General features: G+C 46.9%; 1 protein-coding gene across 1 annotated transcript in view; it reads left to right on the top strand.

Moving 5' to 3' along the window:
- Positions 1 to 14,949: 14,949 nt before the first annotated feature.
- Positions 14,950 to 25,389, top strand: part of cdh15 (cadherin 15, type 1, M-cadherin (myotubule)) — a gene marked incomplete at its 5' end in the record, with an annotated part of 20,065 nt that continues 9,625 nt past the window's right edge. Inside the window, 2 exons of the mRNA XM_083662070.1 lie at positions 14,950 to 15,006; positions 24,680 to 24,835. Coding sequence (XP_083518196.1) covers positions 14,950 to 15,006; positions 24,680 to 24,835 — 213 coding nt within the window. The remainder of the gene's footprint in view (positions 15,007 to 24,679; positions 24,836 to 25,389) is intronic.

Raw genomic sequence — 25,389 nt, 5'->3', positions numbered from 1 at the left:
CTCCTGCTCCTCCTCCTCCTCTCCCCACCCCTCCTGCTCCTGCTCCTCCTCTCCCCACCCCTCCTGCTCCTCCTCCTCCTCCCCACCCCTCCTGCTCCTGCTCCTCCTGCTCCTCCTCCCTCCTCTCCCCACCCCTCCTGCTCCTCCTCCTCCTCTCCCCACCCCTCCTGCTCCTGCTCCTCCTGCTCCTCCTCCTCCTCTCCCCACCCCTCCTGCTCCTCCTCCTCCCTCTCCCCCACCCCTCCTGCTCCTGCTCCTCCTGCTCCTCCTCCTCCTCTCCCCACCCTCCTGCTCCTGCTCCTCCTGCTCCTCCTCCTCCTCTCCCCACCCCTCCTGCTCCTGCTCCCTCTGCTCCTCCTCCTCCTCTCCCACCCCTCCTGCCTCCTCCTCCTCCTCTCCCCACCCCTCCTGCTCCTGCTCTCTCCTCCTGCTCCTCCTCCTCCTCCTCCCCCACCCCTCTGCTGCTCCTCCTCCTCTCCACGTCACCATCCAACCATTCAGTTTCTCTATGTGTCTCGCTCTCCCCTCTCTCTTCTTACATGCACAGAGAGTAGCGTCTCCTCTCCAGCACCATGGCCAGTGGCAGGGAACATCTGTCTCCAGGTCCCCGCTGCCACACAGTGTTAGAGTCAGGCAGGGTGGGCTCCCCTCCTGCCGGCCGGGCTGGAGGGGCCTCTGGCAGAACCGGGCCCGAGCTGGCTGGCCCGGGGTACCAGGGCGTCCAGGCGGAAACCTGTCCCCGGGTCCATCCTGCTGGCCTGCTTCATGCCCTTTGTGTGTGTGTGTGTGTGTGTGTGTGTGTGTGTGTGTGTCTGTGTGTGTGTGTCTGTGTGTGTGTGTGTCTGTGTGTGTGTGTGTCTGTCTGTGTCTGTGTGTGTGTGTGTCTGTGTGTGTGTGTGTCCTGTGTGTGTGTGTCTGTGTGTGTGTGGTGTGTGTGTGTGTGTGTGTGTGTGTGTGTGTGTTATATTATTTGGCAGTACAGGCAGTAGTTTTTGTAGGTCAGAGGGTGTCAACGCATCACAAACTAAACTAAAGGCTGCTTCATTCTTCATTCTGAGTTGTTTTGTATTATAGGCATGATGGGCCGGTGTGAGATTTTGAAGGTATGATAATAACCAGAGGCAGAAAATAGGGGTATTGCACAACCTCTAAAATGTGTTATTGTCAAATCTCTGGGTAAAAAAAAAACTAAATCAATGCCAGCCAGAAAACAGCTGATGGCATTTTAACGGTTCAAACCGAGGTATGAAACCAGAAACTGGGCCATCCCTATTTGTATATATGTGATGCTTGCCGGTAGGGATTTAACGATAACCGGTTTTAATGATACAATTCCTTACGATAACGTACCGTTTCAAATTTTCATTATCATTAAAACCGTGGTACCGTGATTACAGTGCTTTGAAAAACATGCTAAATACTGTCCATCATCAACCAAAGTTCGGCAACAGTCTCCCAGATGCAAACGTGCAGCCTTGAAGAAATTATTTCAGTGAGTGTATCAATCCTTTTTGAACATTTTCAGCAATTTTTTACGAATACCGTGATAATACGATAACCGTGAGAATTTGGGTCACGATAATCGTGATGTGAAATTTTCATACCGTTACATCTCTACTCGCTGGTGTCGTCCTGTTTGACTTTGTGGTCCATATGTACACAGTCCGGTTTGCTGGTGTCGTCCTGTTTGACTTTGTGGTCCGTATGTACACAGTCCGGCATGTGCGTCTTCCTGTTCCTGCGGTGCTGCTTTAAACCCCCAGTGATGCGTCCCCCTGTGCTCAGCCTCTGTTTGGCCAGTTTTAATCTCCTCACATTGAGGACTGTTTAAATGGTCTCAGTTGAGTTCAGTTGCTATTTACCTAGCAAAGTGGAATGCTATCACAGGCAGCAGGCAGCAGTGTGCCAGTGACACAGGCAGATAGCTTCTCCATGCAGCCACGGCCCAGATAAGCACTGTTTAATCAAACAGTGGAGGGGATGCAGAATGAGCGTAGGGGAAGCCAGGTGTGCTTCAGAGGACATTTTGGTTCCACCTCCACTCCTCCTCCTCCTCTCTCTCTCTCTCTCTCTCTCTCTCTCTCGCACCCTAAATCTCTCTTCATTCTTCCTCTCTAATTTTTTGCTCTCTCCATCACGTCGCTTCTATAACTCTGCCCCTGTCTCTCTCCTCCCGTCTCCATCCATCTCTCTCTCTGTGCCCTTTTCAGTGGCTGAGCTATTTATCATCTTTATACCTGCAGGTTTGATGCTTTGGCCCTGATAGATGGGCTAGCCAGCGATGTGCAGCCACCTCAGGAGACACAAAGCAGACGGCTATTTAGTCGCTGAACAAGACACATCGCTTTCTCTTCATTGTTTTCAAACTGCTCCGGTGTGTGCTGAGGGGAGGGGGGGGGGGGGGGGGGGGGGTAGGAGGAGGGGGGGGGGAGGAGGTAAGACGTGAAAATGGTGCACTCCTGGTGCAGAAAAACACGACGACCACAGGACCACAGGATGGAGCGTTATCCATACAGTGGCAGGGCCTTGGCATCACTGGCCTTGGCATCACTGGCCTTGGCATCACTGGCCTTGGTACACAATCTCTGGCTGTGACAACGGTGAGTCTGTGTAACTGTTACTAGGCATCTTGTGCGCTAAGCGTGCCCGATTCCTAGGCCCGCCCTGCAGCTCACCGAGCTGGCCCTGCAGCTCACCGAGCTGGCCCTGCAGCTTGCATACACAGCTCGGCCGCTGCGCGGCCTCGCCCGCCCTGCAGATCGCCCGCTCTGCAGGCTCACTTGCTCTTATGACATCATCACTGACCACTGCGCGTTGCGGGCCTCGCCTGCTCTATGGCATCACTGATGACATCATCATGGAACATCATCACTGAACTGTAGCCTCAGCCTTAGGGCAATTAGGGCAATTAATCTGCCCTAATTAAAAATCCCGCTCCGTCAGGTCACCCCCGGGTTTCACACGTAAACTGTGAAACAAACAGATGAGTTCACATTGCCAAATTTATATAGATAGATAGATAGATAACACTAAAACACTATATATATATATATACACACACACACACACACACACACACATTCTCTTTTACAGTCTACTCTATGTGTTATAGCAAGCATAAAGCACTGAGGCAGCCTCCCTCCCTGCTATGGAGACTGCAGCAAGGGAGCACTTGGGGCAAGAGCACTCATAGCCAGGAGGTAGGTAGGTGTGTGTGTGTGTTTCCTGTGTGTGTGTATGTACTGTATGTGAACATTCATACATGGACAGAAATGCCTCACGAAAGCCGCAGCATGCCATTGAGTCGCTTTTTAAAAACCATGCATATTATATATATATATATATAATTATATATATATATATATATATATATAATTATATATATATATATATATATATATAATTATATATATATATATATATATAATTATATATATATATATATATATATATAATTATATAATTGCAACATCGTTTAGAAAAACCTCTCAGTCTTTGAGCCACTGTGTGCGGGCAAAGATAGAAACTAGGATAGAAACTTGGGCTGAGGGTAGTAGCGCAGCACACAGTAAGAGAAAAAGCTCCTGTATTTGTCTTCCTTCACAAGGCGTGTGTGAAGCCTTTAATGTGGGAGCTGACCTGGTCCTGCTTAAAGCTGCCCCGCTTCAACAAATCCCCAGACAAGACAAGGCTGTAACTCAGGCTCAACAGGGGGGCCGCAATTACAGCGGCTAGCTGAACGAGCTCCAGAGCAGCCATCCAGGCATGCATACATACATGGGATTTATGGTTAACATGTAACATGCGTGTTGAGATGGGCAGGCTGTGCGCTCTGGTGGACACATATAGAGATACCGTGTGTGTGTGTGTGTGTGTGTGTTAGAGGGGGGGCGGGATCTAATGAGTCACCCATGTCTTGCATATAGTGAATCTTAAAGAAGGAGGGGGTCGTGTTTGATTGACAGTCAGTCTGGAAGCCCCCTGTGGCAGGTGCCAGGGGCAGGTCACTGGGGCAACAGCACTGTTAGCCGCCACACACACAAGCAGCAAATAACAACGCTCCACTGCTGTCTTGTGGCATAATGGGCCCCTCACTATTTAGCACACATGATGACGCCATGTTTTTTCATCTGGAGTAAAGTCGGGAAAAATATCATTTCACAGAGAGAGAGAAAGAGAGAGAGAGGTGATTTAGTGATGCTGCAGCTTCTTATCTGTTCACCCCAGACTGCAGTGTATTTGCACTGTAGCTCGGAGTCTTTTAGAATAATAACACTGGAATAATAATAAGCGTTTTTATTTATCCCAGTAGGGAAAGTCTTTTTTTTGCCTGTCCTACAGCACCTCTGCTTGGGGTTCAGTATCTTGCTCAAGGACACTTCAACAGGGTAAATGCTTACTGGGATGAGGATTTTTGAAACCAGGCTTCTTATTTAAAGGGACAGCTCACCCTAACATCCAAAAGATATATTTTTCCTCTCACCTGTAGTGCTATTTATCCATCTATATCGTTTTGTGTTAGTTGCCTGAGTTTTGGAGATATCGGCCGCAGAGATGGCTGCCTTCTCTCCATTACAATGGAACTGGATGGCACTCGGCTTGTGGTGCTCGAAGTGCCAAAGAAATATATTTGATAAACTCAACAGCATTGTCTCTTTCCAGAAATCATGACTCCGTTACTCAAGATAATCCACAGACTTTGTTATGAGCAGTTTCATGTAGGAACTATTTTCAGCTAGCGGGTGTAGTTCGGTCAAAAGAAAATAGTTCCTACATGAAAGTGCTCACAACAAAGTCTGTGGATTATCTTGAGTAACCGGGTCATGATTTCTGGAAAGAGACATCGCTGTTGAGTTTATCAAATGTATTTTTTGTGTGTGTTTCGAGCACTACAAGCCTTTTCCGCCAGGATCCGCCATGTCTCTAACGTTCTCCATGCACAGAGGAAAAGGAGATGAGAAGAGGAGGAGAGGTAGAGGGGGGAGCTGAAGGGGTTAACAGGGAACGCCATCAGCGACACATGGGAACGCCAAGAAGACAAGTGTCGAGAGCGACAGGAAAAAGATGGAGGCTGCCCGCGTGCCCGTGTCTCCTCCACCCCCTCCTGCTGCAGACAAGCATATGTGGGCTGACAACATGACATTGCCAGTGGAGAGAGAGAGAGAGAGAAGAGGCGAGGACCAGGAGGACCCTGACGTCCCCGGCTCTGACAGCTGATGGAGGGAGATTAGGCTCACACATGCCGGCAACTGTCAAGCCCCACCCGTCCCACAGCACACCACACCCCGAGCAAACCCCACGACCCCCACCTCAGAGAGCCACGCCAACATGGCCTCCTCCACCCTTCTCCACCCCTCCTCTTTCTGCCTCACAGCCATGCAGAGAGACGGGTGTGTGCACTGACCCCCAAACTCTCCCCCCCGTCTACTCAATTCAGCTCACACACACACACACACACACACACACACACACACACACACACACACACACACACACTCTCACATACACACACACACACACACACACACACACACACACACACACACATATACAAACACACACACACACACACACACACAAACACACACACACACACACACACACACACACACACACACACATACAAACACAAATACAGATAGATACACTACACACACACCTCTCTTTTATTTTTATTTACTTATTTATTTATTTATCCAGAGAATGTCTCACAGTGGACAGGCTTCTGAGGAGAGATGGTTGTGGTTGTATGAGTTTGCATCTCACAGCAGTCCGCAGCTTCATGCATCTGTATTCACCTTATTCACCACGCCCACTTTTTCTCTCTTCCGCGTTCGACGCAACTTATTTGTTCTTCCGGTTCAGCGCTAGTTGGCGGCCATTTTCAAAATAAAACGTCAGTATGAATGAAGTTTGGCAACATTCAGAATTAAGCTACACTGCGGCCAACTTCAGTGACATGTTCATAGCGTTACTGCTGCGAGGAGCCGATGGCTGTACCCGGTCGGCATTTAACGTTAGTTACAAAAAAACATCGACAGTGTTTTCTCACTGCCAGTAGCCTACAGTAGGGTTTGACAGATAGCTAGTCCGACCGGTGTCAGCACAGTCGGCGCTCCCGGTCCTCGCTGCTCGTTAAGGATTTCCAATAGGCATTATTCTGATAAACTGGTCACATGTTACGTTCTCATCTGCCAAATATTAAAACCTTAAAACAGTTTGGGTTTTTTTTAGCTTGAAAACAGCTTTTTGGCAAGTCTAAATGACTGCGGTAGGCGTACTCTACTTCCGTGTTTAAAACCGGAAAGACGATTACGAAATGACATCATGCAGAAGCGTCCTTGTATGGGCAAAGAATAAGGTGAATTGACACGTCTCACGGGGGTCATTTTGTGTCGAAAAGGCAGAATAAACACAAAAGCGAGCAAAACCCTAATGAGGGTGTCCAAATTCCAATCATGGAAGTTTGAAACCCTCATTAGTGTTTTGCTTGCACCTGTGTTTACCCTGCCTTTTCGACACAAAATGGCCCCCGTGAGAAGGGTGTATTGATGCATGCATTTGCTTAGGCAGCTATGACCCAGGAGCCGTATGGAGCTACGGTCCAGGATGCCAGTCAGAAACAACAATGTTGAGACCTGTCTGTCTATTACTGTACACACAGCACATATCCATTACCCTCATGTCTATAATCCCCACGACTCAGGTGCCCTCTGACAGCCCATCAGCCTGCTATGGGATTATCTGGACATATGAATACACTTAGCTGTTAGATTAGCTATACATATGAACACACAGGTTAGCAATGCACACGCTACACATAGCTTAACTTTGCAATGAGTTTTTTTGTGTGATAGCGTCTTATCAATGAATGAATAATAGGGTTGAGAGAAGGAGAGAGAAGGTTTGTATATGCTGCACATTGTTGGCAATGAGCCAAAGATGTGGTTGAAAAAAGAGTTTTGCAGGTATTTAGAGGTTTTGAGTGATTTGGTGACGTTCATACGTAGTGCACTGCACATCACGGGGAGTAGTTATTTTCATAAAGCAAAAGGGAAAGTATTTATTTGTATGGTTTAGTTGGAATGCCGCTGTGGAAGATGTTGGGGAATGTTTAAAGCCATTTTTCCCTCACGTTTTACTTTAGACACATAACAGATTAAAATACTCATAACCTTTGATCTGAGAGCTTTCTCAGTCATTCAAAAAGTTATATACATATATATATATATATACTGTATATATATATATATATATATATATATATATACTGTATATATGTATATATATGTGTGTGTGTAGGGGAGAGTTTCTAATTTATGGAAATGTCAAAAAATGAAAATTTCAAATTCGCACCATGTGAAGGGTTTTTGCAGAACACCACACACATGGTGTAAGAAACAGAGCTGACATTTTACTCCCTGACACAGAGAGGAAGAGGAGAGTGTGTGTGTGTGTACTGAGGCAGACATCCACCCTGGGACAGTATGCCATCGATTGAGCTGCAGGAAGAGGCCTATTATCTCCAGCCATGGTTCAAGCGGGGGAGTCAAGTGTGTCATATGTGTTGCCTCTAATTGGCAACCCACCCTGGTGGAGGTTGACTGGGGCTGATGCACAGCTACAGTAACCCAGCCTCCTCCCCCTCTCACCCAGCCTCCTCCCCCCTCTCACCCAGCCTCCTCCTCCCTCTCACCCAGCCTCCTCCCCCTCTCTCACCCAGCCTCCTCCCCCTCTCACCCAGCCTCCTCCCCCCTCTCACCCAGCCTCCTCCCCCCTCTCACCCAGCCTCCTCCCCCTCTCACCCAGCCTCCTCCCCTCTCTCACCCAGCCTCCTCCCCCCTCTCACCCAGCCTCCTCCCCCCTCTCACCCAGCCTCCACCCCCCCTCACCCAGCCTCCACCCCCTCTCACCCAGCCTCTTCCCCCCTCTCACCCAGCCTCCTCCCCCTCTCACCCAGCCTCCTCCCCCAGCCTCCTCCCCCTCTCACCCAGCCTCCTCCCCCCTCTCACCCAGCCTCCTCCCCCCTCTCACCCAGCCTCCTCCCCCTCTCACCCAGCCTCCACCCCCCCCTCACCCAGACTCCTCCCCCTCTCTCACCCAGCATCCTCCCCCCTCTCACCCAGCCTCCGACCCCTCTCACCCAGCCTCCTCCCCCTCTCACCCAGCCTCCTCACCGCTCTCACCCAGCCTCCTCCCCCCTCTCACCCAGCCTCCTCCCCCTCTCACCCAGCCTCCTCCCCCCTCTCACCCAGCCTCCTCCCCCCTCTCACCCAGCCTCCTCCCCCTCTCACCCAGCCTCCTCCCCCTCTCACCCAGCATCCTCCCCCCTCTCACCCAGCCTCCTCCCCCTCTCTCACCCAGCATCCTCCCCCCTCTCACCCAGCCTCCGACCCCTCTCACCCAGCCTCCGACCCCTCTCACCCAGCATCCTCCCCCCTCTCACCCAGCCTCCTCCCCCTCTCTCACCCAGCATCCTCCCCCCTCTCACCCAGCCTCCGACCCCTCTCACCCAGCCTCCTCCCCCTCTCCCCCTTTCTCTATTGCCTCCTTCATTTAGAAATGTTACATTGTGCTATGGCTTTGGAATCACCATTGTTTTCTTCCACGGGTTTCAGACAAACATGCAAGAAATGGCATAATTGTAATCCAACTGAAGGCAAATATCAAACATCTATTTCTGGAGAAATATAGCAAACAAGATATCTAGCTTGAGCCTGTTTTCCCAATGCAAGGCGTTTGTGTCTTGCTATTCTATTTGTGTTATTTTGATGAGCAGACTGCACTTCACTGTCTGACTGTTGTGTTGTGTGCTACTGTATGAGTCAGTGTCTCTGTCTGCTCTGTGCTCTGTGCTCTCTCTCTGCTCACGTCTTTGCCCTCTGTCCTTAGGGTCAATTTGGTTCTTTTCTTCTCTTATAAGACAAATCTTCCACACCAATTTCCTCTCCTCTCTCCACTCCTCTCTTATCTTCTCCTCTCTTCTCTCTCCTCCCCTCTTCTCTCCTATCTCCTCTTCTCTCATCTTCTCCTATCTTCTCCTCTCCCCTCTCCTCTTCTCTCCTCTCCTCCTATCTTCTCTACTCTCCTCTCTCCTCTCCGCTGGCTTGTTCGATGGTCCTACACTGCCATCTGCAGGAGGAGGATCAAATTATGTTTTCTGTATCTCCAGAAATGGCCCATCCTGCCATCTTCGACACAAAATCAGCCATACGATCCAAACAATCACTCTGTATTCACATGGTTCTGTCATTCAGCATCCTGATCCTTTGTTGTTTGTGTTCTGGACAGATGGAGGAGAGAGAGAGGGAGGAAAACAACAGAACAGTCAGACAGTCTGTCAGAGACAGTGGCATTATCAACCAAATCCAAAATGTCACATTTAATGTCATATTCACGACATGGGGCGGCTGTAGCTCAGGAGGTAGAGCGGGTCGTCCACTAATCGCTTTGGATAAAAGAGGTCGGTGGTTCAATTCCTGGCTCCTCCAGTCTGCATGTCGACGTGTCCTTGGGCAAGACACTGAACCCCAAATTGCTCCTGCCTGCTGCCATCGGTGTGTGAATGGGTGAATGTACCTACTGATTGTATAGCGCTTTGGATAAAAGCGCTATATAAATGCAGGCCATTTACCATTTACGACATTGGGATGGATTTTGAACGATCCCAATCACTTTGTTTTTAGATTTGTTTGTTCGTCAGTTGGTTGCTTATTTTGGACCCAAATTATGTTTGATAATCATACAACTTAAATTTCTTTAATGTTTAATTATATACCTCGTCATATTCTCCTTTTTTATGCCTCCCCCGGCGATAGCCAGGCCGGAGGCATTATGGATCCGGGTTGTCCGTCCGATGTTCGTTAACGCGATATCTGAGGAACGCCTTGACGGAATTTCATCGAATTTGCCTCAAACATCGACTTAGACTCAAGGATGATTTGATTAGATTTTGGTGGTCAAAGGTCAAGGTCACTGTGACCTCTCGAACGCCATTTTCAAGCTTGTTAACGCGATATCTCAGGAATGCCTTGACAGTTTCATCAAATTTGCCTCAAACATCGACTTGGACTCAAGGATGAACTGATTCGATTTTGATGGTTAAAGGTCAAAGTTCAAGGTCACTATGACCTCACACACCCAATTTTCAAGCTCTGTAATGCAACATCTCAGGAGCGCCTTGATGGAATTTCTTCCAATTTGCCTCAAATGGCGATTTGGACTCAAGAATGAACTAATGACGGAGGCATAAATCTGCGGTGCGGTCGTAGTTCTATATTAAAGGTTACATGATCATCAAATACAATTTGGATGGAAACAGCAGATTGCCAGATGGTTTGCCTCTGTACCTGTCACTGGCATCAGTGATTTAATGAGAACGCCAAGAGCTTTTCTCCACATCACTCCAGTACTCATCATTAGTGTTGTTGCCTGGTGAGGGACTGCCAGACAGCCACCAAGCTAGTTAGCTTCCTTATTTCCTGATCAGCAGGAGCCAGAGAGACCTGTGCACTCTGAAGCTTATTCTGTAGACAGTGACCTGTGCACTCTGAAGCTTATTCTGTAGACAGTGACCTGACTGGAGCTTCAAGCCCACCGCAAAGACTTATTATTGCCACTAGTGGGCAGCAGAGTGCTGTCTCTTGATCTTCAGAATGCAGCCCAGTTATGGTACATAGTGTAGGAAACATTGGTCTGTAGTAGGGACCTTCAGGGGCCTTGAAGAAGTTCTGGGGGGTCTCCAGCAAATTGATACATTGTTAAACTTCTCCATTATTTCATTTACAAAAAGTTAACACAATTCGAAAATGTCGAAGAATTACTCTTTTGTTCACAAATCGGTACAACCCAAGGTGGCCAAACAATTTAGATATTTTTCTCTTCCTACATGTCTCTTAGTTTATATATTTGGTATGATCACCTAGCTGATCTTGTAGCTTAATGATAGGTATCATCACTTGTAACTCCCAGGTAGTCCAGTGGGTCAATCTCTCACTAATTGCAACAAAACCGAAATGAGCAGGAAAAAGGAGAGGAAGTTTTGAAAATCACCTAAATATGATCCTCCCAAAACACACACTAGGTGAATAGAGTAGATATTTTTTTTATAGATATCACCATCATACTTCCCCAGCTGAGTATTTACATTAAGACAATTGTCTTTTGTATTACAAGTTTTCTAAAATTGGATGTTTAATTGTGCAAATGCTCTGCTGGGCTAGGGTTTTAGTCTGTTACACTTTGTCTTGTGTTTGTGTTTTTGTCTGTCTTTAGTTGGCTAGCGACTAACAAGCATGACTTTAATACCATCATGAACATGGAGTGTAGCCCTATCAGAGAGCGTGGCTTGGGAGGCTGCCACTCTGCATTACTGTGGTATGTATGAGAGTCTGTTGTCACAGACGGCTGTGTGGGGGCGAAGGAGGAAAAACATCAGGGTGGCTCCCCCCAGCTGCCACTGCCTGACATGACAGAGACAGGTGCTGCACATTCATCCCTTAATGACATCAAGACACCCACTCAGCCAGAGCACAGTTAGCTAGCCAGTTAGCTTATTTCACACCGGCTAGTTTCCCCACCAACATTATCTCGATCTTCTGTTGTTGCGTTGCCCCAAGCTAACTAGATTTATTTATTTGGATTGTGCGATCGATCCCGTGTTTGTGACTTATAAACTCAAGTTGTTCAGTTTTGATTTTCCTGATAAATACTAGACGTTGACTGCCGAGACAGTTGACTAGTCTCGGCTCCCAGATGATTGGAGATCTCCACCTACCAATCAAGCGGATAGAGACAGAGAACTGAGTCTCTGTAATCGGTTGTCAGAGAAAAGAGAAGACAACATGGACTGGAGATGTTTACCCACCAAAGATCTGTATCGACCTTTGACCTGAGGGCAGACTTGCTGAGAGGCTGTTGAGTGTTGACTCTGGAGACTGGAATCTATACTCTCCCCTCATAACCACCCCATTCCATAACCTTCCTTATGTGTATGGTTGTCACAATACTAGGATTTCTAACTTCGATACCGAAACCATATCAATACTCAATACCATTTTCAATACGGCATAAAAAAGAAGACAGATGGTCAGACAGACGTACGCTTCTCCATAATCTAGGCCGGATAAAACTCATTAAAAAGTTTGCACTTGGCAGCAGATTACCCCTGCTCTAGCCATCAGCCTATCAGAACACTTTGAGCTCGTTGAATCAACACATACCTGCAATGATAGGGAAAAATCAGTAGTTTGATTTTTCATTAAGAGAAAGCACTGCTGGTACGTACTTACTTACCATACTTTTTCAAATGAGTATTGTATCTGTTTAAATTCTTTAGTATTGATACTACGATACTTTTGATCATCTTACTTAGGCGATGTTTCCCTTCCCTCCACACACGTATCCTTCTTGACCTTCCCACGTCTCCCCAGATGTAACCAGCACGTTCTTTCTCCATCAGCAATGCACTTTGTTTCCTCTTGTTGCTGCAGCAGAGCCTAAAACAGTTGGAGGTTGTCGGTCACATCATCATAGCTGCGTTTCAGCAGATTGAAAGCATCACAGACAGAGGAATCTCTGCCTTGACATCACACACACATAGTGCCATAGATCTTCATCTTGGTGTTGAAAATAGCAGCAGATCAAAGGGGGTCTGCTGAAGGTTCTGTACTTGTGGCTCAGAGAGGTCACATACTGTATGTGGCCTGAGGTCACATACTGTATGTGGCCTGAGGACATGAAGGCTTATCTGGACAGCAAGCAGGAGGATCCAGGGAGGGAAGCAAGCAAGTGACCAACCACTTTCAACTTCAGAGAGGAGTGTGTGGCACTGTCGAGTGAGGCCTGTACAATGCTAAGAATATGATTACCTCTGCCAGAGGTTTTGTTTTCACTCGTCTGTCCCTCCACCTGTCTGCTTGTCTATCTGTCTGTCCCTCCACCTGTCTGTCTGCCTGTCTGTCCCTCCACCTGTCTGCTTGTCTAACTGTCTGTCCCTCCACCTGTCTGTCTGCTTGTCTATCTGTCTGTCCCTCCACCTGTCTGCTTGTCTGTCTGTCTGTCCCTCCACCTGTCTGTCTGCTTGTCTATCTGTCTGTCCCTCCACCTGTCTGTCTGCCTGTCTGTCCCTCCACCTGTCTGCTTGTCTAACTGTCTGTCCCTCCACCTGTCTGTCTACCTGTCTGTCCCTCCACCTGTCTGTCTGCTTGTCTATCTGTCTGTCCCTCCACCTGTCTGCTTGTCTGTCTGTCCCTCCACCTGTCTGTCTGCTTGTCTATCTGTCTGTCCCTCCACCTGTCTGTCTGCCTGTCTGTTCCTCCACCTGTCTGTCTGCCTGTCTGCTTGTCTATCTGTCTGTCCCTCCACCTGCCTGTCTGTCAGCAGGACATCTCAAAAATGTATAATTGCATTTCCTTGATATTCAGTCAACAGATGAGCTTTGCCCCAAGAAACAACACAACACAACAATTGATCAGATTTTGGCGGTGACCGAAACTGGGATTGTGTGTGTGTGTGTGTGTGTGTGTGTGTGTGTGTGTGTGTGTGTGTGTGTGTGTGTGTGTGTGTGTGTGAGTGTTGTGTGTGCATGCATGCCAATCCAAGGGTCCTAACCCTGAGTGTATTTTTGCAGAGTCATAAGTCAATAATCAATGTGTCTCGAGTGATAAGAATGAAGTGTTTTGCTGTAACAGCAAGTTGTAGAAGAGGTTAGCTCTCTCCGAGTGCCGGCTTGTAGTTTTAACTACAACCACCAGGCGCTTACAGTACTAATGCAGTTCCTCTGCAAGTTTTATAGCCCCAACATCCAAGAGCAGTGACTCCCAGATGTAGGAAATGTGACTTTTCTTTTCTCTCTCAATATTTTATTTAAAATTTTTCTGAACAACATACAAAGAAGACAAACAGGCTCAGACACAGGAAAACAAAAGAACAAACAAAAACACATGATCAACATTCAGTATTAAGTCATGCTACCAGTCGCGTAAGGTGCTTATATGCTTGTAAGAGGTATTGTGCCCAGGATCCCACACAGGGGATCCATGGGGAACCAGTCTGGCGAATCACCCGTCGCCCCCAACCTCAACGAGGTAGGCTAGAAACGGGTCCCAGATGGCAGAGAATTTCATAAGTGAGTTGGTCCTCAGGAACCCAAGTCTCTCCATCCGTATAACAGAGGTCATATCCGTCAGCCACAATTGAAAAGAGGGCGAAGAGGGGGACTTCCATTCCTTGTCCCCTGTGTCAGAGACTGTTGCACAGCTGTAGGGAAGTTCAGAGAGGACTCAGAGCAGCCGAAGATGGCGAGTTCTGCCTCCGGCTGAAGGGTTATTTTGTACGCCTTAGAGTACCAGTCAAATATTTTGGCCCAGAATCCCGTTAGTGAAGGGCAGAACCAAAAGGCATGAGTTAGTGTGCCCTCCGACATAGAGTTGTGTGTGACTCAACAGTGAATACTGGGTACTGTCACTACTACTACTGAAGACAGTGACTCTTTCTGCTGCAACACCAGCTGCCCTGTTTCACTCTTCAACTCCATTAACTCTCTCTCCCTCTCTCTCTCTCTCTTTCTCTGTGTCTCTCCCTCTCTCTCTCTCTCTCTGTCTCATTGGACTGTGAGTGACAGCACATGTGCTGGGGTACATGGGAGGGCTGCTGCTGAAATTCTAACCCCTACCCCCAAGTCTGTGAGACATACCCCGGCTATGGATAGGGAGGAGCCGGGAGGGACAGCCACTGGGAGGGAGGGAGGGAGGGAGAGAGAGAGAGAAGGCTTACAGAGGAGAGAGAGAGAGACGGTCCAGGGTTTGAGAGTTTTGGCCCCGTTGTTCAATAGTCAGTCAGGAGCCGGGGAGCTGAGTGGAGCAGGGTCTGTGTTCTGTGCGTCAGATCTCTCGGTCATCAGAGGTTCTGGACACATTGAAGCACAGTTTGTGAGTGCAGGTGCTGAAGATGGCTGGACGGAGGATGTTTGTGCTGCTGTGTGTGCTGGCTGCTCTGCTGTGCCAGGTAAGAACAATCACCGAGTTGTCATGTAGCACTTGTTGGCTCAACAGAACAAAATGATGATGATTGATTTTTATATCTACAATCTATGGGTCCAATCCAACAGATTCTGGACCCATTTGGACCAGGATGTACTTTATATTACTTAAATATTGGATTTCGCAGTGTTTTTTCTCTATTTAAAGTGGCTCTGTTATGTGCAATATGACCTGTCTTGTTTGGCAGTTTGAACTTGTACTAGTCCTCACTGGCTGAAGGGATTAGACGGGACTGAAAATACTTTAGTAGCACTTTACAGACAGTAGGACTACACTTTCCCAGAGCACAGTTTGCTAGATAATTGCAGTGTTTGTTGATACGTTTGTGGACGAGGTTAACTTTGGCTGTTGACGTATTTAATCTTTTAACTGTATACATAATATAAAGCACTTCAAAATAAAGCTTTGCTTCCTGCCCCGTCACAGTGGGATCTCCATGAGGTAAATGGCCTTAGCTGCCCCCCACTCTTCAAATATACAATAGATGTTTACACCTGAACGATCAGTTGAACTAAACACCAAGCGATTCTCATCAATAGAAGCACTAAACTGGCTGTGGAATCGGGGGATGTGGCCGAGCTAAACATGTCAGCCCAAGTTGGAAAGGATACGATGACGAAGAGTGTTTTGATGAGCACAAGACTGCAGATGTGTTTAGAAGGGCTCGGGGCATCGTTAGTAGCCCGCTGTCATCAGGCGCCATTATGAGATGGAGAATGGACGACAATGTCAACTGAAATATTACCAACAGCACTTCAAACCTCCATCAGTCTTCCCTCTCTGTTTGGACTAGTAATGGAGCCCGGGGTCGAGAGGGCGACAGAATTGGCCTCCGGTGATTCTTGGGGGACGCCTTTGCGCTGATTTGCCCCGATAATTCATCGTAAGATGCTATGTAGCTGCGGGAGTGAATAACGTCTGATGTAAGAATCTCTCTGGCCTCACAGACACTTAAAGAGCATGGTGCAGGTTGGAGACCACATTGCATTAATATGTGGAAGGGGTATATAGCAATGGGATTTGGGGTGGGGGGGGATTTTTTCCCCAATCACACATAGCTGCGTTTAGACTAGTTTTTGGAACCAGCAGGGGGCACTGGTCCATTTCATGGAACTAACACTTGTGATGTCACAGGGCTGCAAACTAGTCACTTTTAGGTGACAGTCACATTTTTCAGCCCAAAATATGAGGATTTCCGAGTGGTTTTATGTCTGCCCTGGTATCTGTCACCTTTTTTCACGCCCCAGCAGAACGTCCTTCTCTTGTGATGTCACTCCTGTTGTTATGTCACATGCCCATTTATAAAATGCCACCTTTTCCTCCATATTTATACCCTGGTGGGCGGGGGGGATCTTTGTCTTTTTGGAGTATTTTCACTATATTCATGAGCGCAAAATGTACATTCAGATTTTTTTTTAACCTGCAGCATGCTCTTTAAAGGTTTGTGAAAAGGTTTCTGTGTGGTTGAGGTTGAGAAGTCTTTTTATAGTGAATTCATGCTGCTTTTCTGCTTCGGTTTCATTCCCCATGGCTAATTGATTGTTTTGAGAATCACTTAACGTACATGAGGTGGGTGTCTTTTGAACATGGTGGAGAAGATAGATCACTGACACAAGCCATGTGAGAGAAACCAGTTTGTCACAGTGAGGCCTAAGTCAAGACTCTTTCAAAAAAGACAACAGGCCAGCACACTCTTGAAGGCCTCTGGGCTGAAACGTCCCTTGCTGCTGCTGTCTGTCCCAGAGGACATAGTAAACCTTTGAAAGGACATTTTAGTATGCTGGCCTGTTCTCTTTTTAATCAGTCTCTGTTGGCCTTCCACCTCAGTTTTCTCATTGGATTATGTGCGCTCGCTATCGCTGAATCTGGACACTTAAAGTCAAGACTCTGGCATACAGTTAGCAGGGAAAAGTGCCATATAACCACTTATGGCTTGCCTCACTAATGAGTCATATAGTGACATTAAACATAACAGATATTTCTGTCAAAAGCCAGTGAGGACCTCAGCTTGAAATATAGTTATATAATTCCATATTTACACGCTTTAAAAGTCCAGATCTAGGAACCATACAGTCTGACCTTTAAGGTGCGTGATCCATTGATGCAGGATCCCAGTCCACAGGCTCGGTACAGATATTGGAGAGCTACTTAAGCTCTCGTGTCGGTTTAAATTCCACGTTCAAATGCCAGAGGTGTTATAAGTCATCAGAGTTGGGTGATGACAACATGACAATAACAACTGTAGAAAGTGGCTCCTCGGTTTTGTCATGTGATCTCGACTAATAATCAACAATTAATTAGTGGAAAGATATCGCTAATACATTAGACTCAGTTCTTCTCAGTCTCTATCCGCTTCGCTCAGCTAGAGAATGAGGACTTCCTCCCAGTCTTTCCGATCCAGAGTGTTTCTGGCGGCTCCTCGTGCAGAAGGTGTGTGTGCTTGTAAACAGATCAAATGGAATCAAATATGGCTGCTCGGGGACATCCTGTTTCAATGTTTTACAAAGTTCTCTCTGTGTTACAAAGTTGATTCGCTGTATCTCCAGTTTGTTTCACGAGGGACGATAACGCGGGGCGAGCGTCATTTCGGGTAACTTGACAAAGGGCCGTAGCTTTTTGTTAGCTGCCATTCTCGCCGCCGTTCAAAACGACTATTTTTGACAAGAGGTCATCCTCCAATAGGAGATCTCCAATAGTCTTGGAGCCGAGACTACTAATGAATAAACAAGTCAACGATGAAATTAATTAAACCATCCGTTGCTCGATCAATTGAATCCAAGGACTTCAGATCGGTGTTGTCTAGGGGTGTCACGATACACTCAGTTCACGATATGATACACGATATTGGGTTCACGATAACGATACGATACGATATTTTAACAATATTCTTTTGCGATCGATTTGTAAGTTGAGGGGGCATCCTCCACGCTAATTTGTGTAATTTCACCATTTTCATCCTCCGTGTCTGTAACGTCCCTCGTCTGTTCAAACAAAGCAATGAAAAGGAGAGCGAGCATGCAATGAGATGCAGATCAGTGCCACCATGTTCAGCTTCTTTTTCTCCCGATATGAGATTTCATCTCAACGATACATATTGTCACGTTTTGATATCGCGATATATTGTGGGACGATATATTTGTGACATCCCTAGTGTTGTCTGATCGCTTTCTCTTGTGCTCGAGTGCTTTCTTTAGATTTTCAGCGGTATTGTTTTGAACGGTCCAGTTTTCATGAGCTGTGGTGAGGAGTGTGCAGCAGACAGCTGTTCCCAGATGCATACATACCTGATGCCATTTGTCCCGCTCTGTAAATCCCCTTTGTGGAGAGAGGAGCGCGGCGCCCCTGGACCATGAAATCAGGGACAACTGGAGAGAGTCCGTAGCAGCAAGCAGCCAGCTGGTGCTGAGATCTCACTCATCGGAAACAATCAGTCAGAGGATGTGGACCTTCTGAATCACTGGTCCTGCTGGCTGTGTGTGTGGGCTACCTGCAGCATGGCTCTTTTATACCAACTAGGAGAGAGGAGAGAGAGAACCTTGATAATAAGACTAGTCGCACCTCAACGGTGAAGTCAATTTCCACCTAATTTGCCTGTTTTGCAACGTCCTCTTTACAAACCGAAGCATGGTGGAGCAGTTGGTGACAGTTGGTGCTTTAGCACTCCTCTCTAGCATTTAGCACTCATCTCTAGCATTTAGCACTCATCTCTAGCATTTGCCCAGCAGCCGTGTTATAATGGCTTCATTTCACTTGTGCCATTTCCCCAATGAATTCATTGGGGAAACAAAATTGCAATGGCAAAATGGGTTAATGGGTTAATTATTAACCCATGTAGAGATGTATAATAGTAATTGTTTTAGTTTCATTTTAATTATGAAGCTTTGTGTCTGATGAAGTATAATAAGTTAAAATATACTGAAAGTAGCAGTGCTGGAGAATTAGCCCAATATGATCTATTGACAGTAAATGGGTGGCTTTTTAGAAGCTTCTTGAATCTTTCCTATACGCTGCTACTGAAAAAGAAACTGAAATCTAACTGAAAATAATTATTGATGATTTTAGTTTTTTTTCTCAATACTTTTGTTAAACACTAGATTTTAGTTTTAGTTTTTTTAATTTAATTTAATTTCAGTAACTAAATGCCCCCACTATGTGTTAATTTTAGTCTCAGTTAACGATGATAACCTTGCTCAGCATTCTTGAAGCCCAGACATCTGCTCTCTGAGGGGGGAAACAAACTTCTAGTGCCCCAAAAATAGGGTGTCCGAGGAGCCCAGAGCCTGAGAGCAGAGCATGGGGTGTGGGGCGAACAGCAGAGCCTGAGAGCATGGGGTGTGGGGGCGAACAGCAGGCTCTTACTGAGGATCCTGACTGGTCGAATGTCTGGTCTGGGCCCTGGGGACCGGTCACCAGAGGCACCGTGAGCCCAGGGACACCTGTGTGACCTCCAGCCCCTGTGGTCAGAGGGACTGTCCGGCCCGCTGCAGGCCGCTCCTCCCCCTTCCTGGAGTTATCTGACCCACTGTTTCACTTACAGACACAGAACTCTAGCTGGGGCAGAGTAGAGGAGCCTCAGGACATGTATCACAGCGAGGCACAGAGATGCACGCCTCACTAAACTGTGAACTACATTGAGCTCAGGTTGATTACACTTCGACTAATGAATGTGTTTTTTTGTTTAAGTGATAGCAAACAAGATTTCTGTAGAAATGGACCATGTGGAAGTTCACGGTGATCCTGACCTCCTGGTTTGATTTGTGCCATCCCAAATTGTCATAATTGCAGATCTTTCTAGATCTTTCAGATCTTTCTAACTTGGTACCTCCGAGGTCTTTCTCTGACAATCAATGTAGGCAATCAATCATTTTCAAACAGAATTAGCATACCATTAGCAAATGCCAAGCAAATATCAATCTCAGTCAAATATCCCTGGCTTTTTCACCGTAGCGGTTTGAACAGCCTGACAGTTAATTCCATCGTCTCATATGAATGCATGACTCTGATAGGATGATGCTGGTTGATAGGCGTGGCAGGTAAGACAGACAGCCACTAAGGCTAGTCATTGCTATGCTGTGGATAATTCCGAAAGCTCCATAAACCTACATCAGATTATTCCTGTGAATACGTGTGAATGCGTGTCCAACATGTAAATCATACAGCTTGTACATTTCACGCTGAATTTATATACCCTGATTTATTAGCACCAGTGGCAGGATTGCCAGGTGAATTTTGAGTTTTCCACCGACGACGATGGTAATGGGTGTGTGTCTGTCTCTCTGTCTGTCTGTCTGTGTCTGTCTGTCTCTCTGTCTGTCTGTCTGTGTCTGTCCGTCCCTACAATTCATGGGATGCCCTAAGTACACGTCTTTCCACGGAAAACATCTGTCTCTTTCTGCCTAGTTTTAAACAAGGTTGTCAGGTACTCCTGGTACTGACAGCCGTATATATTCACTGGAAAAGGTTAAACCTCTTCATTCAACATATGTGAAGGGTATCCTTAGAGGCACTGAGAGGATGAGCTCTTTGTTGGTACAACTGTGACATTCTCGAGCACCGGCTCATGTTTCTGTCTGGCCATGCAGTAGCGTATAATCACCACTAATGTCCTTTTCCCAATTGGAACTCTGGGGACAGTTGCTCGTCTGGCCTCGCTCTGAAAGATACAGTTTTGAACACATGATCACAAACTTGAAACGGAAAATTAACGACATCGTTTAGAATTTAGTGCTCATAATTACCAAGCATTTCCTAAAGTTATCGCAAATCCAAAATCACTGGTCACATTCAATTAATTGCCTCATGCAAGCTCACAAAATCCACATCTCCAACTCTCTCCCCCCCCCCCGGATTTTTTATCCCATTTTTTATCCCCCATTAGTGCTAATTTATATTTATCCTGGTTGCTGCTCCAACCTCTGCCGATCTGGGGAGAGCCGAAAACTGGCTCCATGCTTCCTCCGAGACATGGGCAGTTAGCCAGCCACTTCTTTTCACCTGACAGGGGAAGCTTCACCGGTGGGACATAGCACGTGGGAGGATCACGCTATTCCAATGAGTTCCCCTCCCTCCGAACAGGCGCCCTTCACGACCACATCTCTAACTTGACTGTAGTATTTCAAATGGACCAGATTGTGGCCCATAACTACACTGTCACTAAATTAATTTGGACCTGAAGAGAAGTATACTTTTCATAAGTAAACTATGACCACTTTAAGTATTTGCAATTATTTTGTATACTATTTTAAAAGTATACTTAGGTGCAATTTACAATACACTTGCAAGAAAGTACACTTTTTAATATTAAACTAAAATACCACTTTAAGTATTGGAAAAATGAGTATTATTTTTAGTACATTTAAATTGACCTTAATGACATCTTTTTTGAAGTACACTTTATAAATGTACATGTTAACTTTATATTAAGCACAAAAAGTAAAGGTATAATTATAGTAACTTTTGTATACTTCAATTATATTTCAAATATACAAAAGTATACTACTTTTTCACCTGGGTTGGTCTGTGTAATGAGCCATCAACACCTAAATCAAGCTAACTTCAGCGAGGGGAAAAAATAACCTTCTCAGACTGGATGAGGACTCCTCCGCAACAAAGTGCTTGAGTGGCTCTCTGTTGGGGGCCACAAGGCCCCTGAACAAGCTGTCCACACTACTGCCAGGGCCCAGTGGAGGTGAAAGGTCAAGCTGTAAAAGTATCTGGGAAAAGACTTCTGAAACAGTCAATCTGTGTGTGGTGTCATCAGCATGGCCTGTCAGACATGGTAGCCATGGGTCTAATTGGTAACGGGACACCTAGGTGTTGCCCCATCCAGGCCTGGTAAAGACATCAGAAGAACAGTGGCAGAGACTCGCCGGACCCACCGCCCACAGACTAGTGTCGCGTAAAGTTCAGATTACCAGGGGCGAGACAAGACAACGATGCAGGGAGGGCGACAGAGAGAAGTGGGTAAACGGAGAAGCTTGTTATCAGGTTGTTGTGAGCATCTTCAGCCATCTTTAAATATCCAAGCCTCTCTGGAGGTGTCAGAAACGTTGTTGTTGTTGTTGTTGTTGTTGTTGTTCAACCCCCCCCCCCCCCAATCCTGGCGTTCTCCTCTGTCGCGTGCATGGTCGCGTGTTGCACACAAAGATCATATATACGGAAGATGAACACTCCAACTTACTTCCTTGACAGCTAGATCCACATTTTTCTTCTCGCCAATTCTCAATGGCTTCCTTGTTTTTTCCTCGGGAGTTCAAAAAAACCTTAATTAGCGATTTTTTTTTACATTTGTTGTCTGCGCAGCCCCGCCACACAACAGCTTTTAGCTACGTTTAACTCAAGGAAAATGACGCTGGTGTATGGAAGTGAATGGAGCGCTTTCCCCCCATGATGGGTGTGCCCTATTTCATGCAGTGTCTCGATGAACTGGATGAGCTGAGGTGGCGATTTGACGGACAGGGCGACTCGGGAAGTGCCACGTCTGGAAATACAACTGTGATGCAGTTGCTATTGATTTTGGAGGTTAGATAAGAATGAGCGCTATGCGGCCGGAGGTCTCACAGCTCAGATATGGACGAGTCATCTGCGTGGAAATAGATGGTCTATCAAAATGAACGTGTGCGGATGACAGACACTCCTGCCGGGAATGCGCGTGTAAACATCTCTGTGAGTGTGTAGATGACAGCTACACCAGTTAAATAGGTGCGGGTTGGAGAATATAGAGCAGGCTAAGATTAGCCTGCCCCCTGACTCGCCCTGTAAATAGCAGCCATGGTTGGCATTCCCTCCCTCACTGTCACCAGTAGCCATGCCACAGTATCGGTAGATCAAATCACCCGCCCGCCCCAGAGAGACAGACAGCGGTCCCAGGGCCATTCATGAGATACGGGACGTAATCCGCCCCGATCCGTGACTTGTTTATTTACAATTGATCTCAGATGAAAGAGGATCCATATTGTTCTCTGGATGATCAAACTTGTTTCGCCGTGAAAATTCAGTCATGCTGAAGTGAGACGTTCGCCCCTTGGTGTCATCAATGTCACATTTTGTCATTTTTAGCTGGTTAAACAGGTACAGGAACAAGCGTGAATTAGCAATAGCTGCGTCGTTGCGTTCTCTCTCTCTCTCTCTCTCTCACACACACACACACACACACACACACACACACACACACACTCACACACACACACACACACACACACACACACACACACACACACACACACACACACCCCGAAATAGAAAATGTAGGATGGCAAGGGCAGGACGCGTACTACTCTTCCTCTTCCCTTACTATTTGGGAATTTGCCCCCCACCTCCCGCTTTTAGCCAATTGGCATGAACACAAACACCCACCTTTACACACACAAACACACCTTTGCACACACACACACACACACACACACACACACACACACACACACACACACACACACACACACACACACACACACACACACACAAACACACCTTTACACACACACACACACACACACACACACACACACACACACACACACACAAACACACCTTTACACACACACACTTGACCTCCATGCCAAATTTCAGCCTCCTAGAGCTCCGAAAGCTATGGCTGCCAAAGGGTGGGGAACTTTTTGTGGAGCGAGCGACTTATAGATCTGCTGGTCACGTGACCTATAGAGCTGCTGGTCACGTGACCTATAGAGCTGCTGGTCACGTGACCTATAGAGCTGCTGGTCACGTGACCTATAGAGCTGCTGGTCACAGCTCGAAATGCTGAATCTACTGCATTCCCACTGAGAAGGACCAGAGGAAGCGTCTTGATGGAATGCGCATGTGTGCGGGGTTGTGTGTGTGTGTGTGTGTGTGTGTGTGTGTGTCCGTGTGGAATTCTGACACCGGAGCAGTTCCGTAAGGTGACCCCCAACTCCCAGTCAGGTGCAGCTCGGAGCATAAAGGGGAATTTGTGGTGTGAGTGGGTATGAGGGGTGGGAAAGCACAGCATCTAAATCCATAGCGGACAGCTGTTGTGTGAGTGTGTTTCTCACATGTGTGTGTGTGTGTGGGTGTATTTGTGTGAACGCTGTGTCAAGGCAGCGATGTGGCGATTGAACGCATGTGAAACGAACATGAGTGTTTGTGTTTCGTGGCCCCAAAATGAATTTGCACCCACATCAAAGGAGGCGGACAAAGGCGGCACGTATTAGTGAGTGAAACCCGAAGCCATGGCCCCTGATCCCCCTGTGCCCGCGCCCGAGCCCATGGCCCCCCCCCACATTAAGAGACAGAGCGTTATAGCGCTACAGATCGGATATAGCCATTCCTCCAGGCCTGCGGGAATGCTGTAGTGCCGAGGGAGGGCCGCCGACATGGATTTAAACAGCTGCAAAGTTTGGAACATAAATTTATGTCTACTGTGAGGAAGCATTAGTGAAATGGAAGTATAGAGTCCCTTGTGTTGTGCTTTACTAAGCATGTATAGCTGTCGAGGAGGGGCGCTTCCGTTTCCTGTGTTGCCGGTGTTCCTACATTTGGAAATCGAATCATAGCGTCTTGGCGCCGCGTCTGATTGGCTGAATGTAATCTCTCTTACGGTCCACAGTGACCCCGTATTCCAGTGGGTTCCGCTTGATTCATGCTGCAGTTGTTTCCTTCAGGCGTGGAGCTCGTCGGAACCCCGACGCAAGGAGGAGGAGCTCCTTTACCCGTGGAGAAGACAAAGCGGGGGATTGGTCAGGGTGAAGAGGGACTGGATCATCCCTCCAATCAGGGTGCTGGAGAACAGCAAGCAGGTTCCGGAAGACCTGGTCCAGGTAAAGAAAAGGCCTATTTGTCGTTGCAGCTGTTCACACCACGACGTGTAAATCAGCAACCTTGAACTGCCGGCTGATCCATGACAGGTCCATGACAGGGTCCATCCAGATCCTTGGCAGATCAGATCACATCACATCACATCACATCACAACAACTAACATAACTTCAACCAATTCAAACCTCTTAATAATAAACCACATACTACTGTAGATGTCCTTAGTTTCTCGAAAGCATCTTCTGGTGTAACAAAGTTCAGGTCTTTGGTTCGGCTGGAAGCACCAGTTCAAGGTTGCTGCCACTAAAGTGACAAACTGACAAATGAAAAAATTAAGGTTTTCATGAATTCAGCCATAAAAACATTCGTGTTTTCTTTCAAGAACCACTTTGTCAAGATCATGACAGGATGTTTATGAGATTAAGATCTCTCTCCTGACGGTGTGTTGGTTGGGAATGTTGATCACAGATAAGTAGACAAGGCAGCAGATACGATTGTTTAAAAAGACATATGTGAAATGTAAATGTTAGGTTAAGTCATATATCTTATCTTACCATA

This window comes from Poromitra crassiceps (genome assembly GCF_964638095.1).
Source record: "Poromitra crassiceps genome assembly, chromosome: 28".
NCBI classification, from domain to species: Eukaryota; Metazoa; Chordata; class Actinopteri; order Beryciformes; family Melamphaidae; genus Poromitra; species Poromitra crassiceps.
The sequence above is the reverse complement of the archived record's forward strand: the minus strand, read 5'-3'. Positions and strand labels throughout refer to the sequence as shown.